The sequence below is a fragment of the Aulonocara stuartgranti genome (genome assembly GCF_965226115.1).
Source record: "Aulonocara stuartgranti genome assembly, chromosome: 8".
In the NCBI taxonomy this organism is placed as follows: domain Eukaryota; kingdom Metazoa; phylum Chordata; class Actinopteri; order Cichliformes; family Cichlidae; genus Aulonocara; species Aulonocara stuartgranti.
The window spans coordinates 15768487-15780497 of NC_138959.1; the positions used below are offsets into that span (position 1 = coordinate 15768487).

Genomic DNA, 12011 nt, shown 5'->3' on the forward strand with positions numbered 1-12011 from the left:
ATTTACATCGGTGGAATTTTAATACAATAATATTTTGAAATAATGCAAAAAAAAAAAAAAAGTGATTAACATACCACAAAAGCCAGGTGTCCTCCAACTTGGTAGCCGAATACCACTTTGTTGACACTGACTTGCATACACACTTAGGGCTTGACAGAGAATAGGTCGGTACCCTCCTCCTACACACAGATCATACACACAACTGTCCACAAAGGACTGTGGAGGAAGTTGCTGATGGCAAGCCGTGAAAGGTCCAGAACTACTGCTGAGGATACCACAGTGGTCAGTGTTGCTGTACAATGCTGTCTCTTCTACAGTGCAAACAGCACAGTCCAGACCTCCGCACTGTGGCCCACAGCCAGGCTCATCATCCCCAGATGCTTGCCAGCTGTTAGCAAAAACCACATCAGAGCTCACAACCTCACCGTCACGAGTTTGAAAGTCATCTCTACGAATGCCATTGAAGTTTCCACAAAGACCGCATGTACCATTCTGGTAAGTGTAGGGCAAGCTGATCTGAACATGATGAATTGTGTCATAAGACACCACTAAACCAAAGTCAGTGCTGACAAACACAGAAAAACCTGACTCATAAACCTGCACGGTGCCATTGCTAAGGGAGAATGGAGTGAATGCAAAGTTCCCGTTAACCTGTAAAAAAACCAGCAAATATATCAAGTGAGAAAAGTATATCTGGTCATAAAGTGTAGAATTTATCCAGAATCAAAATGACCAACCTTAGCCTGACCATGGCGTCCTTTGACAAGCTCAATTGTGTCATTGTAGACATGCACTTTCACCAGTCGTGTCCAAGAGACTTGAGTACTGTCTCTGTGCTCATTTTTGCCTTCTACTCTGTAGTAGGGCCGTCCACTATTACATTGCTCAGAGAGAACATACGTGCAAGTGCCTTGAAAGTGAAACACTGTGTCATCAAAGGTGTAGTAATGGGGATCACCGCTTATGGTGCAGGTTCCTCTTGGCACTGTCTGACAGGAGAACTGGAAGGAAGCTGGCTTGCAGATCTGTGAAAAGGAGCACGGCTCATTGCGGCACTGCAAGCCTGTTGAGGTACATGTGCACTTCTGTGCACAGGTCCTGTCACTCCAGAATGAAGCACCCAGCTGCACTAATTCACCTTAAAAAGAATAAAAGGAAATGTCCCTTATGCCTTGTGTTAAATGTCCAGACATTTACATTCATAAAGCTTTAGGAAAAAACTTTCAAACCTTACATTTTTTTCATGTACTGTCAAATAACAGCAGGAATTGCCTCAAGGCACTTTATATTGTAAACTAAAGACCCTCAAATAACAGAGAGACCACTGCAACAATCCAACAATGCCTAACAGCAGTCTGAGATGTGCTCTGTTGGGAGGATACGGCACTATGATTTCATTAAGATAAGATGAGGCCTGATTGTTCAAGACCTATATGAGGAAAATAATTTTACATTTGAATCTGGCTTTAACAGGGAGCAAAAGAAGGGAAGCTAGGATAGGAGAAATATGTTCTTTCTTTTTAGTCCCTGTCCGTACTGCAGCATTTTGGATCAACTCAATGCTTTTCAGTGAGTTTTTGGGAAAATCTGATAATACAGACCGTTCTCACTCCCGAGGCGTAACATCCCGACGTTTTGTCACGTCCCATGGCGTTCCTGAGGAACGCGAAAGGTGACCTTCCGCGTTCTTATGGTACGCGCCGGGTTATGGATGAAATCAAGTGGAATGACGGTCCTGCGGTAATAGAGGTTCCAGCCCTGTATTCCAGCCCTAAACCTAACCTTATTCCTAACCCTAACCATAACGTTATTCCTAATCTTAACCAGTACTTTAATGGCATGAAATAGTGTTTTCCCAAGCGATGTTGAGAAAAAGAGCAAACATTTGTAGATTGAGACCAAACGGTTCTCATATTCCCTCATTTTTCCGATCTCGTCATTTAGGAACGTGTTGGGTGTCCAAAAACATAATATGTTGACAATTTGTCACCTAGCATAAAATGTTACACTTTGAGAGTGAGAACGTGTTGGATAATAACGAATCACAGTAGGCCAGACTTTAACCCTTTAAGACCTACCATAGAACCAAGTCTGCCAGAGCTTACTTTATATTTTTACATGCTGTAGTGCCATTTTTGGGAGCATTTCAATTTGATATACATCAATACAACCATTATAGCCCAAATTTTAATAATATGTCTGCATTAAGTGCATAGTAATTACATAAATTGCAAAAAAGTGCAATAAACTACAAAAAATAAATCGTTTTTGTTTTTTTAACATATATTTCTAGTTAGAGAAATTTAAGAGGCTTATCCCTCAAAACTTTAAATACAAAAAAGTTGCACAAAATAGTTTCCCACCACAGGAAATTTATTTTGAGTGTCTTTATAGTTTTATTTTTGAAATACACCAATTTTTATATACTGCAGGAAAAACGAAAATAAATATTATAGTGCAAATTTGCAAAAAAAACAGCATATGCATCAAAATAAACTATTTCCAGCAGTGCAATATGAGTCCTAAGCATCCCAGAAACGACACAGAAAGTCATAGAGTCAAACATAACTTTTAAAAACACCAGTATAGGCTCATAAGGCCCTGATGGTAAAAAACTACATTTCCGGAAAATGACATCACTTCCGGTTTTGGGCAGGACATGGCGGACATGCGATAGTTCACGCTGATGGATGTAGGAAGTGTTACAAACAGCTGATCGAATCAGCAAAGCGTGTTTCTGGAATATTATGTTTTTGTTGCTGCAAGTGCTTTTTATGCAGTTTTTGCAAAGCTATATGTGGAAGGAAACTGTGACTTAGGACAAGCTGGTGGCATAAGATGTAAGTACAACTCCTCCGGTTTCATATGCAAAAAAAATTATTGTGCTAGCTTATGTGGTTGCAATGCTACCAGGATTTAAAGATAGTTATGCAACACAGAGCGTGCCCGCTCCGACCGGCTTTAAAGGGTTAAGTAATGAATGCATGAACTAATTTTTTGGCGTCACTCTCAAATAGGATTTTTCTAATTAAAATGCAAGAAAGCCATTCTAATTATTTGTTTAATATGAGCACTGAAGGACACAACCTGGTCAAAAACAATGCAAACATTTCTCTTAGTGTTACTGGAGGCCACGGTAATCCCAGTCCGAGTGTGCATCTGGTTAGACATCATGTTTGTAAGAGTTTTATAGCTGAGTACAATAATCTTATCTTTATCTGAATTTGAAGCAGAAAATTAAAGATCATCCATGTCTTTATGTCTTTAAGACATTCCTACAGTTTAGTCTCATGGTTTCATTGACAGAGCTGGAGATCATCTGCATAGCAGGGAAAATGTACACGATACCTTTGAAAGATACTGTGCAGGTGGTAGCATTGTAACAGCCCAGCTGGCCGTCTCTGATGGAGCACTGCTGTTCAGGAGTGCACGACGAGGCAGAACATCGCAGGTCATTTGGAGCGTGACATTCACATCTCTGGGAGCAACCATCTGTCCAGAAGGACTCGCCAGCCTGTGAACCACACCACACCAAATCATAGCCAAATTGATACAACAAATACAGTTCTTAAAATACCATTTTGAAGGATTTTGTTTTCATTAATTGTAGGTGATTTAGTGCAGTAATTGCTAGATCACTGCAAACTGCAACTATTAATGTACTAAATATTGTGACAGAGCAACTACTCATATCTGTTGATCTTTCTCCCACAGAAAGGACAGATGCTAAATGCCACAATTTCAAGAAATTGTTCTGTTCTGATGTAGCTGTATAATCTTCAACTGATTGTTTTAATGCATTCATTTATTTAGGGACAGATTTTTTCCCCCCCAAAATTCTGCAGTTTAAAGAGTTAGAGCATCATTCTGCTTGTATAGCTACATATTAATTATTTTCTTTTTAGTGGTGTAATATAAAACAGTCATAATAGCTATGCTGAATATATGATAGCAAATGAAGACCTTTTTTTGTGATCCTAAGATTTCAGTTATATGAAACTATAAACTGTAGTTTTGCATTTTGCAACCCCTATTATTTGCTATTTCATAGAAACTACCACATTTCCAGGTATTCATCATGCTTCCTGAAATTTTTCATTTGGTTTGGATTTTATTCGGTTATTAACATGGAACTAACATTTTTTCCATGTTGCAGCCCTGATTCCTGGTTATTAGACCTAAACTACCACATGTTTCCAGGTAATGTCAGTTTGCATTTTGTAGCCTTGTTTCTTGGTTATTGAACAGAAACCAACATTGATTCCAGGTAAGATATCAGATTTAAACATAATATTTACGGTGATACTGTTGTCAAACAAAAAAGAATGTTGGTGAATGAGGCAGGATTCATTCCAGCATTATGGCAATATGGTAATGGTATCCCAAAACATTAAAACTTAAAATCATATTAGTATCTTGTTACCCTATTATTATGAGGTTAGTATATATAAAAATGTGTTTAATTGTTAGTAAATGTGACTATACTATTACTAATTGGGTTTTTTAAGCTCATGTACATACATTTGTATCCATATTATCACTTATAATTTATGGTCTGTTATTACATAGATTTAAATGTAATAGTACTCACTAGATCACTTGGTTATTACTCTGGAAATGAAGTGGCAATTATTTGCTATATATCTTGTTTTTATCTTCCTGTTTCTACCTTGTTACCTCAATATTACCACATTATTACTGAGCTATAATAGACTCTGTTGTTTCTTTAATATATATTTCTGAATTTTAAGCTTTGTCACAGTCCAAAACACTTCACGAAGCTTTCTAAATGTAAGAAGGGCAAGTCTGCTGATTCTGCTGATTTGAAGGGAATTACTTCAAAGAGTATTTACTATTGACTTTAATATGTCTTACATCATAGTAGAATCCATCATACTGGCAGCCACAGCTTTCCACTGGGACACACCTGGTCCCACTCTTGATGAAGCCTTCATCACAGAAACATCCCTCAGAGCAGAACTGCTCACAGGTTTCATCAATGTGACTGGAACAGGTGTGGCCACAGTCAGTACCGCACAGCTCATAATGGCTGTTGGCTGGACAGTCCAGTGCTTAATAAGTGAGAAACGTGACAAATGGCACTAGTCAGACATACCACTTTTAATGTAATACAGTGTGGATACAGTGAGTATTGTAAAATTGTTGGACTTTTTATTTCTGAAGTGGTTAGCAAATTTCTTGTACATTTAGATATAAATAAAATATAATGACATGTTGACTCACTGCAGGTGGTGTTCTCTCTCCAAGGATAGATTCGAACATTAGCAGACTGACAGGCACTGACATATGATTCAATGGCACTGCACAAGAGATCGTGGCCTTGATTTCCTGACAAACATACATCAAACACGCAGTCGTTGAAATATGGCGCCGGGTCCACCTCCTCGTGGCAGAAACTGAAGGGCCCATCAGCTGCCTGTATCACCTCACACTGATCTCTAGCAGGCTGTTCATTGGCACACTGTGGACAGGAGGAGCCACAGCCATCATTGCACGTGTAGTTGCCTGGCACCTTCCAGGCTCTCCCAAACTCATCTGGAGATGTGACTATCGTTCCAGATGGTGTGTGAAAGTCATCATTTGGATTTCCATTGAAATTTCCACAAAGTCCACATATTTTTTCTCTGTTGATGACAACAGTTAGCAATAGTCCTTGTGTTAGTTTCATAAGGATAAATTATTAGTAAATAAATTATTTATATAGCTGGGATTATCCTGTTTTTTAAAGCATGTCAAACAAAAATTACTTCAGCTTTGATGGGTGGGAATTGTACCTGTAATTTGGTGGTACGGAGATAAACACTGCACTATATCCATTATAGGTAACACTCAAGCCAAAATTAGTGCTGACAAGTATACGAGATCCTGTTGCATAGATAGACACATTACCTTCATTCAAGACAATAGGTAAATTTCTAGTTACTCCATTCACCTAGAAGAGATATGCAAAGAAAATCAGTGGGTAGTTTTTCTACTTTTTAATTGTTATTTTTTTCATTCACAGCAGTAAAAATATCCCTAAAATATATGTAGCTGCCATTTACTTCATACACCTGAAATTGTTCATAACAATCATCGAATGAGAACTATCACTAACTACTTACTTGTACCAAACCTCTTCTGTCCCTTGACATATGCACGTTGTAGCCCCAGACATTCACAAAAACTTCAGCTACTATTGAAAGTGGAAGCCCATTCAATGCCTCATTCTTAGCTTCCACGGAAAACTGATTGAGCTCATCAGTGGCATTACAGAGGGTCACCAGAACATAGCGGCAGGTTCCTTGGAAGTCATAGGCCTTACGATCAAAGGTGATGTAGTGAGGGTCTCCAGAGGCAGAGCAGGTGCCATGAAGGTTGGGATGGCAGCCAAACTCGCCCTCCACCACACGGCAGGACTCCTGGGGCCCACAGGAGTTGGGAGTACAGTGGACGTTCCCTGTAGTGCCGTTACAGGTACACAAGCTCTGACATTCTTCACCATCCCAGAACTGCTCACCACCTTGGTGATAGCGTCCTTGATGATAGCATCCACAAGATGTTGGTGGAACGCACTGGTCACCATTGAGGATAAAACCACTGTTACACTGACAGCCCTCCTGGCACACAGTATCACAGGTGAAGGGGAAAGAAAGGCTGGGGCAAGCAGAAGGACAAGAGGTTCCACAGAGTTCATAATGGCTGTTTGATGGGCAGGTTAGTGCTGGAGAAAAACAAACAGGTTAACATAAAAAAGCATTTTTAAACATTTGGAGATCATGGCTAGAATTAATTCAAAAACAGTTGAATGCTTACCACAGCCAGTTGCATTTCTCCATTGTCCTAAGGCAACACCCTTCTGTTGACACATTAGTGCATAATCTCGTAGGACACCACACAGAGTTGATGCTGGATTGTTAGAGCCCCCCATGATCTCCACACATACATCCACCTGCTGGCTCGGGTCAACCACAGACCAACAGGGTACAAATGGCCCATCTGGTGAGCTGAGAATGCCACAGTACTCAGTAGAATTGTAATTAGTTGTAGAATTTTGGTTCATGCTTTCCACGCAGTGAGCAGCCAGAGAGCCATCTCGCCAACTGTCTCCAAAGTCCTGAGAACTGTTGATCAGGACACCGTTGGGTGTATTGAAGTCATCATGTGGATGACCATTGTAATTACCACAGAGTCCACCCAGTGAACCATTGTAGACACCAGGAGCAGTGACACGGACAAAGTGAGGCCAGACTGTCTGCACAGTTACACCAAAGGAGGTGCGAATGATGACACTGTAAATGCTGCTGTGGAAGATCTGGATTCGGTTGGATGTAGTGCTGAAAGGTAGCCTGATCAGCTGACCGTTAACCTGCAGGATCATCCAGTTTTTTGCAGTTAACAAGACTTAAACAGTATTGTGTCCGTGTACACATAAATAAATATTAAAGGAAGAACATAATTTTAAGTAAGTGTTCCATTCACTTACCTTCACTTTACTGTTCCTTGCCATCTCAATAGATACGTGTATCCCCTCTGCTTCAAAATGCAGAATTCGTGCAAAACCATGCTGGCCTCTTGGCACTTTTTCTGCTGTCACCATGAAGTGTGGGTGACTGGACAGTCCCATAACTTTGGCAAGTGTCAATCGACACGCCCCAGGATATTGGTATGTCAGTCCATCAAATGTCTGATATGACCCTGGGCCTCTGATCCAGCATGTTTCATAGCTATTTGGTCTGCATCCTCTTTCTCCATCCTCCACCCTGCATGATTCAAGTGGGCCACAACCATGAGAGTGGCAAGTCATGGAGCCATAACTGCAGCTACAACGTCTCCCACAGTCTCCGTCTAGTATTACAGTTTGTCCAGAGCGGTAGTAACGGCCCTCAAAGCTGCAGCCACACTCAGCATGAGGGACGCAGACCCCACCACTGAGGATGTAGCCTGAATCACAGATGCAGCTTTCCTGGGGAGGTAGAGGGCAGTTATGGGTAGAGTTGGGATTAACACAGGTAGGTGGACATCCTGTGCCTTCAGACTCAAAGTGGCTGTTGGCTGGACATGGGATTTCTAGGCATAAGAGAACAACATCGATATTTACATCGGTGGAATTTTAATACAATAATATTTTGAAATAATGCAAAAAAAAAAAAAAAGTGATTAACATACCACAAAAGCCAGGTGTCCTCCAACTTGGTAGCCGAATACCACTTTGTTGACACTGACTTGCATACACACTTAGGGCTTGACAGAGAATAGGTCGGTACCCTCCTCCTACACACAGATCATACACACAACTGTCCACAAAGGACTGTGGAGGAAGTTGCTGATGGCAAGCCGTGAAAGGTCCAGAACTACTGCTGAGGATACCACAGTGGTCAGTGTTGCTGTACAATGCTGTCTCTTCTACAGTGCAAACAGCACAGTCCAGACCTCCGCACTGTGGCCCACAGCCAGGCTCATCATCCCCAGATGCTTGCCAGCTGTTAGCAAAAACCACATCAGAGCTCACAACCTCACCGTCACGAGTTTGAAAGTCATCTCTACGAATGCCATTGAAGTTTCCACAAAGACCGCATGTACCATTCTGGTAAGTGTAGGGCAAGCTGATCTGAACATGATGAATTGTGTCATAAGACACCACTAAACCAAAGTCAGTGCTGACAAACACAGAAAAACCTGACTCATAAACCTGCACGGTGCCATTGCTAAGGGAGAATGGAGTGAATGCAAAGTTCCCGTTAACCTGTAAAAAAACCAGCAAATATATCAAGTGAGAAAAGTATATCTGGTCATAAAGTGTAGAATTTATCCAGAATCAAAATGACCAACCTTAGCCTGACCATGGCGTCCTTTGACAAGCTCAATTGTGTCATTGTAGACATGCACTTTCACCAGTCGTGTCCAAGAGACTTGAGTACTGTCTCTGTGCTCATTTTTGCCTTCTACTCTGTAGTAGGGCCGTCCACTATTACATTGCTCAGAGAGAACATACGTGCAAGTGCCTTGAAAGTGAAACACTGTGTCATCAAAGGTGTAGTAATGGGGATCACCGCTTATGGTGCAGGTTCCTCTTGGCACTGTCTGACAGGAGAACTGGAAGGAAGCTGGCTTGCAGATCTGTGAAAAGGAGCACGGCTCATTGCGGCACTGCAAGCCTGTTGAGGTACATGTGCACTTCTGTGCACAGGTCCTGTCACTCCAGAATGAAGCACCCAGCTGCACTAATTCACCTTAAAAAGAATAAAAGGAAATGTCCCTTATGCCTTGTGTTAAATGTCCAGACATTTACATTCATAAAGCTTTAGGAAAAAACTTTCAAACCTTACATTTTTTTCATGTACTGTCAAATAACAGCAGGAATTGCCTCAAGGCACTTTATATTGTAAACTAAAGACCCTCAAATAACAGAGAGACCACTGCAACAATCCAACAATGCCTAACAGCAGTCTGAGATGTGCTCTGTTGGGAGGATACGGCACTATGATTTCATTAAGATAAGATGAGGCCTGATTGTTCAAGACCTATATGAGGAAAATAATTTTACATTTGAATCTGGCTTTAACAGGGAGCAAAAGAAGGGAAGCTAGGATAGGAGAAATATGTTCTTTCTTTTTAGTCCCTGTCCGTACTGCAGCATTTTGGATCAACTCAATGCTTTTCAGTGAGTTTTTGGGAAAATCTGATAATACAGACCGTTCTCACTCCCGAGGCGTAACATCCCGACGTTTTGTCACGTCCCATGGCGTTCCTGAGGAACGCGAAAGGTGACCTTCCGCGTTCTTATGGTACGCGCCGGGTTATGGATGAAATCAAGTGGAATGACGGTCCTGCGGTAATAGAGGTTCCAGCCCTGTATTCCAGCCCTAAACCTAACCTTATTCCTAACCCTAACCATAACGTTATTCCTAATCTTAACCAGTACTTTAATGGCATGAAATAGTGTTTTCCCAAGCGATGTTGAGAAAAAGAGCAAACATTTGTAGATTGAGACCAAACGGTTCTCATATTCCCTCATTTTTCCGATCTCGTCATTTAGGAACGTGTTGGGTGTCCAAAAACATAATATGTTGACAATTTGTCACCTAGCATAAAATGTTACACTTTGAGAGTGAGAACGTGTTGGATAATAACGAATCACAGTAGGCCAGACTTTAACCCTTTAAGACCTACCATAGAACCAAGTCTGCCAGAGCTTACTTTATATTTTTACATGCTGTAGTGCCATTTTTGGGAGCATTTCAATTTGATATACATCAATACAACCATTATAGCCCAAATTTTAATAATATGTCTGCATTAAGTGCATAGTAATTACATAAATTGCAAAAAAGTGCAATAAACTACAAAAAATAAATCGTTTTTGTTTTTTTAACATATATTTCTAGTTAGAGAAATTTAAGAGGCTTATCCCTCAAAACTTTAAATACAAAAAAGTTGCACAAAATAGTTTCCCACCACAGGAAATTTATTTTGAGTGTCTTTATAGTTTTATTTTTGAAATACACCAATTTTTATATACTGCAGGAAAAACGAAAATAAATATTATAGTGCAAATTTGCAAAAAAAACAGCATATGCATCAAAATAAACTATTTCCAGCAGTGCAATATGAGTCCTAAGCATCCCAGAAACGACACAGAAAGTCATAGAGTCAAACATAACTTTTAAAAACACCAGTATAGGCTCATAAGGCCCTGATGGTAAAAAACTACATTTCCGGAAAATGACATCACTTCCGGTTTTGGGCAGGACATGGCGGACATGCGATAGTTCACGCTGATGGATGTAGGAAGTGTTACAAACAGCTGATCGAATCAGCAAAGCGTGTTTCTGGAATATTATGTTTTTGTTGCTGCAAGTGCTTTTTATGCAGTTTTTGCAAAGCTATATGTGGAAGGAAACTGTGACTTAGGACAAGCTGGTGGCATAAGATGTAAGTACAACTCCTCCGGTTTCATATGCAAAAAAAATTATTGTGCTAGCTTATGTGGTTGCAATGCTACCAGGATTTAAAGATAGTTATGCAACACAGAGCGTGCCCGCTCCGACCGGCTTTAAAGGGTTAAGTAATGAATGCATGAACTAATTTTTTGGCGTCACTCTCAAATAGGATTTTTCTAATTAAAATGCAAGAAAGCCATTCTAATTATTTGTTTAATATGAGCACTGAAGGACACAACCTGGTCAAAAACAATGCAAACATTTCTCTTAGTGTTACTGGAGGCCACGGTAATCCCAGTCCGAGTGTGCATCTGGTTAGACATCATGTTTGTAAGAGTTTTATAGCTGAGTACAATAATCTTATCTTTATCTGAATTTGAAGCAGAAAATTAAAGATCATCCATGTCTTTATGTCTTTAAGACATTCCTACAGTTTAGTCTCATGGTTTCATTGACAGAGCTGGAGATCATCTGCATAGCAGGGAAAATGTACACGATACCTTTGAAAGATACTGTGCAGGTGGTAGCATTGTAACAGCCCAGCTGGCCATCTCTGATGGAGCACTGCTGTTCAGGAGTGCACGACGAGGCAGAACATCGCAGGTCATTTGGAGCGTGACATTCACATCTCTGGGAGCAACCATCTGTCCAGAAGGACTCGCCAGCCTGTGAACCACACCACACCAAATCATAGCCAAATTGATACAACAAATACAGTTCTTAAAATACCATTTTGAAGGATTTTGTTTTCATTAATTGTAGGTGATTTAGTGCAGTAATTGCTAGATCACTGCAAACTGCAACTATTAATGTACTAAATATTGTGACAGAGCAACTACTCATATCTGTTGATCTTTCTCCCACAGAAAGGACAGATGCTAAATGCCACAATTTCAAGAAATTGTTCTGTTCTGATGTAGCTGTATAATCTTCAACTGATTGTTTTAATGCATTCATTTATTTAGGGACAGATTTTTTCCCCCCCAAAATTCTGCAGTTTAAAGAGTTAGAGCATCATTCTGCTTGTATAGCTACATATTAATTATTTTCTTTTTAGTGGTGTAATAT

General features: G+C 40.3%; 1 protein-coding gene across 1 annotated transcript in view; it reads right to left on the bottom strand.

The window, feature by feature from the left end:
- LOC309713160 (IgGFc-binding protein-like) overlaps nt 1-12011 on the bottom strand; it is a gene marked incomplete at its 5' end in the record, with an annotated part of 48158 nt that overhangs the window by 31245 nt on the left and 4902 nt on the right. The window contains 11 exons of the mRNA XM_082544561.1: nt 75-651; nt 738-1138; nt 3349-3514; nt 4876-5072; nt 5245-5482; nt 6126-6724; nt 6817-7369; nt 7487-8070; nt 8227-8746; nt 8833-9158; nt 11444-11609. Coding sequence (XP_082400687.1) covers nt 75-651; nt 738-1138; nt 3349-3514; nt 4876-5072; nt 5245-5482; nt 6126-6724; nt 6817-7369; nt 7487-8070; nt 8227-8746; nt 8833-9158; nt 11444-11609 — 4327 coding nt within the window. The remainder of the gene's footprint in view (nt 1-74; nt 652-737; nt 1139-3348; nt 3515-4875; nt 5073-5244; nt 5483-6125; nt 6725-6816; nt 7370-7486; nt 8071-8226; nt 8747-8832; nt 9159-11443; nt 11610-12011) is intronic.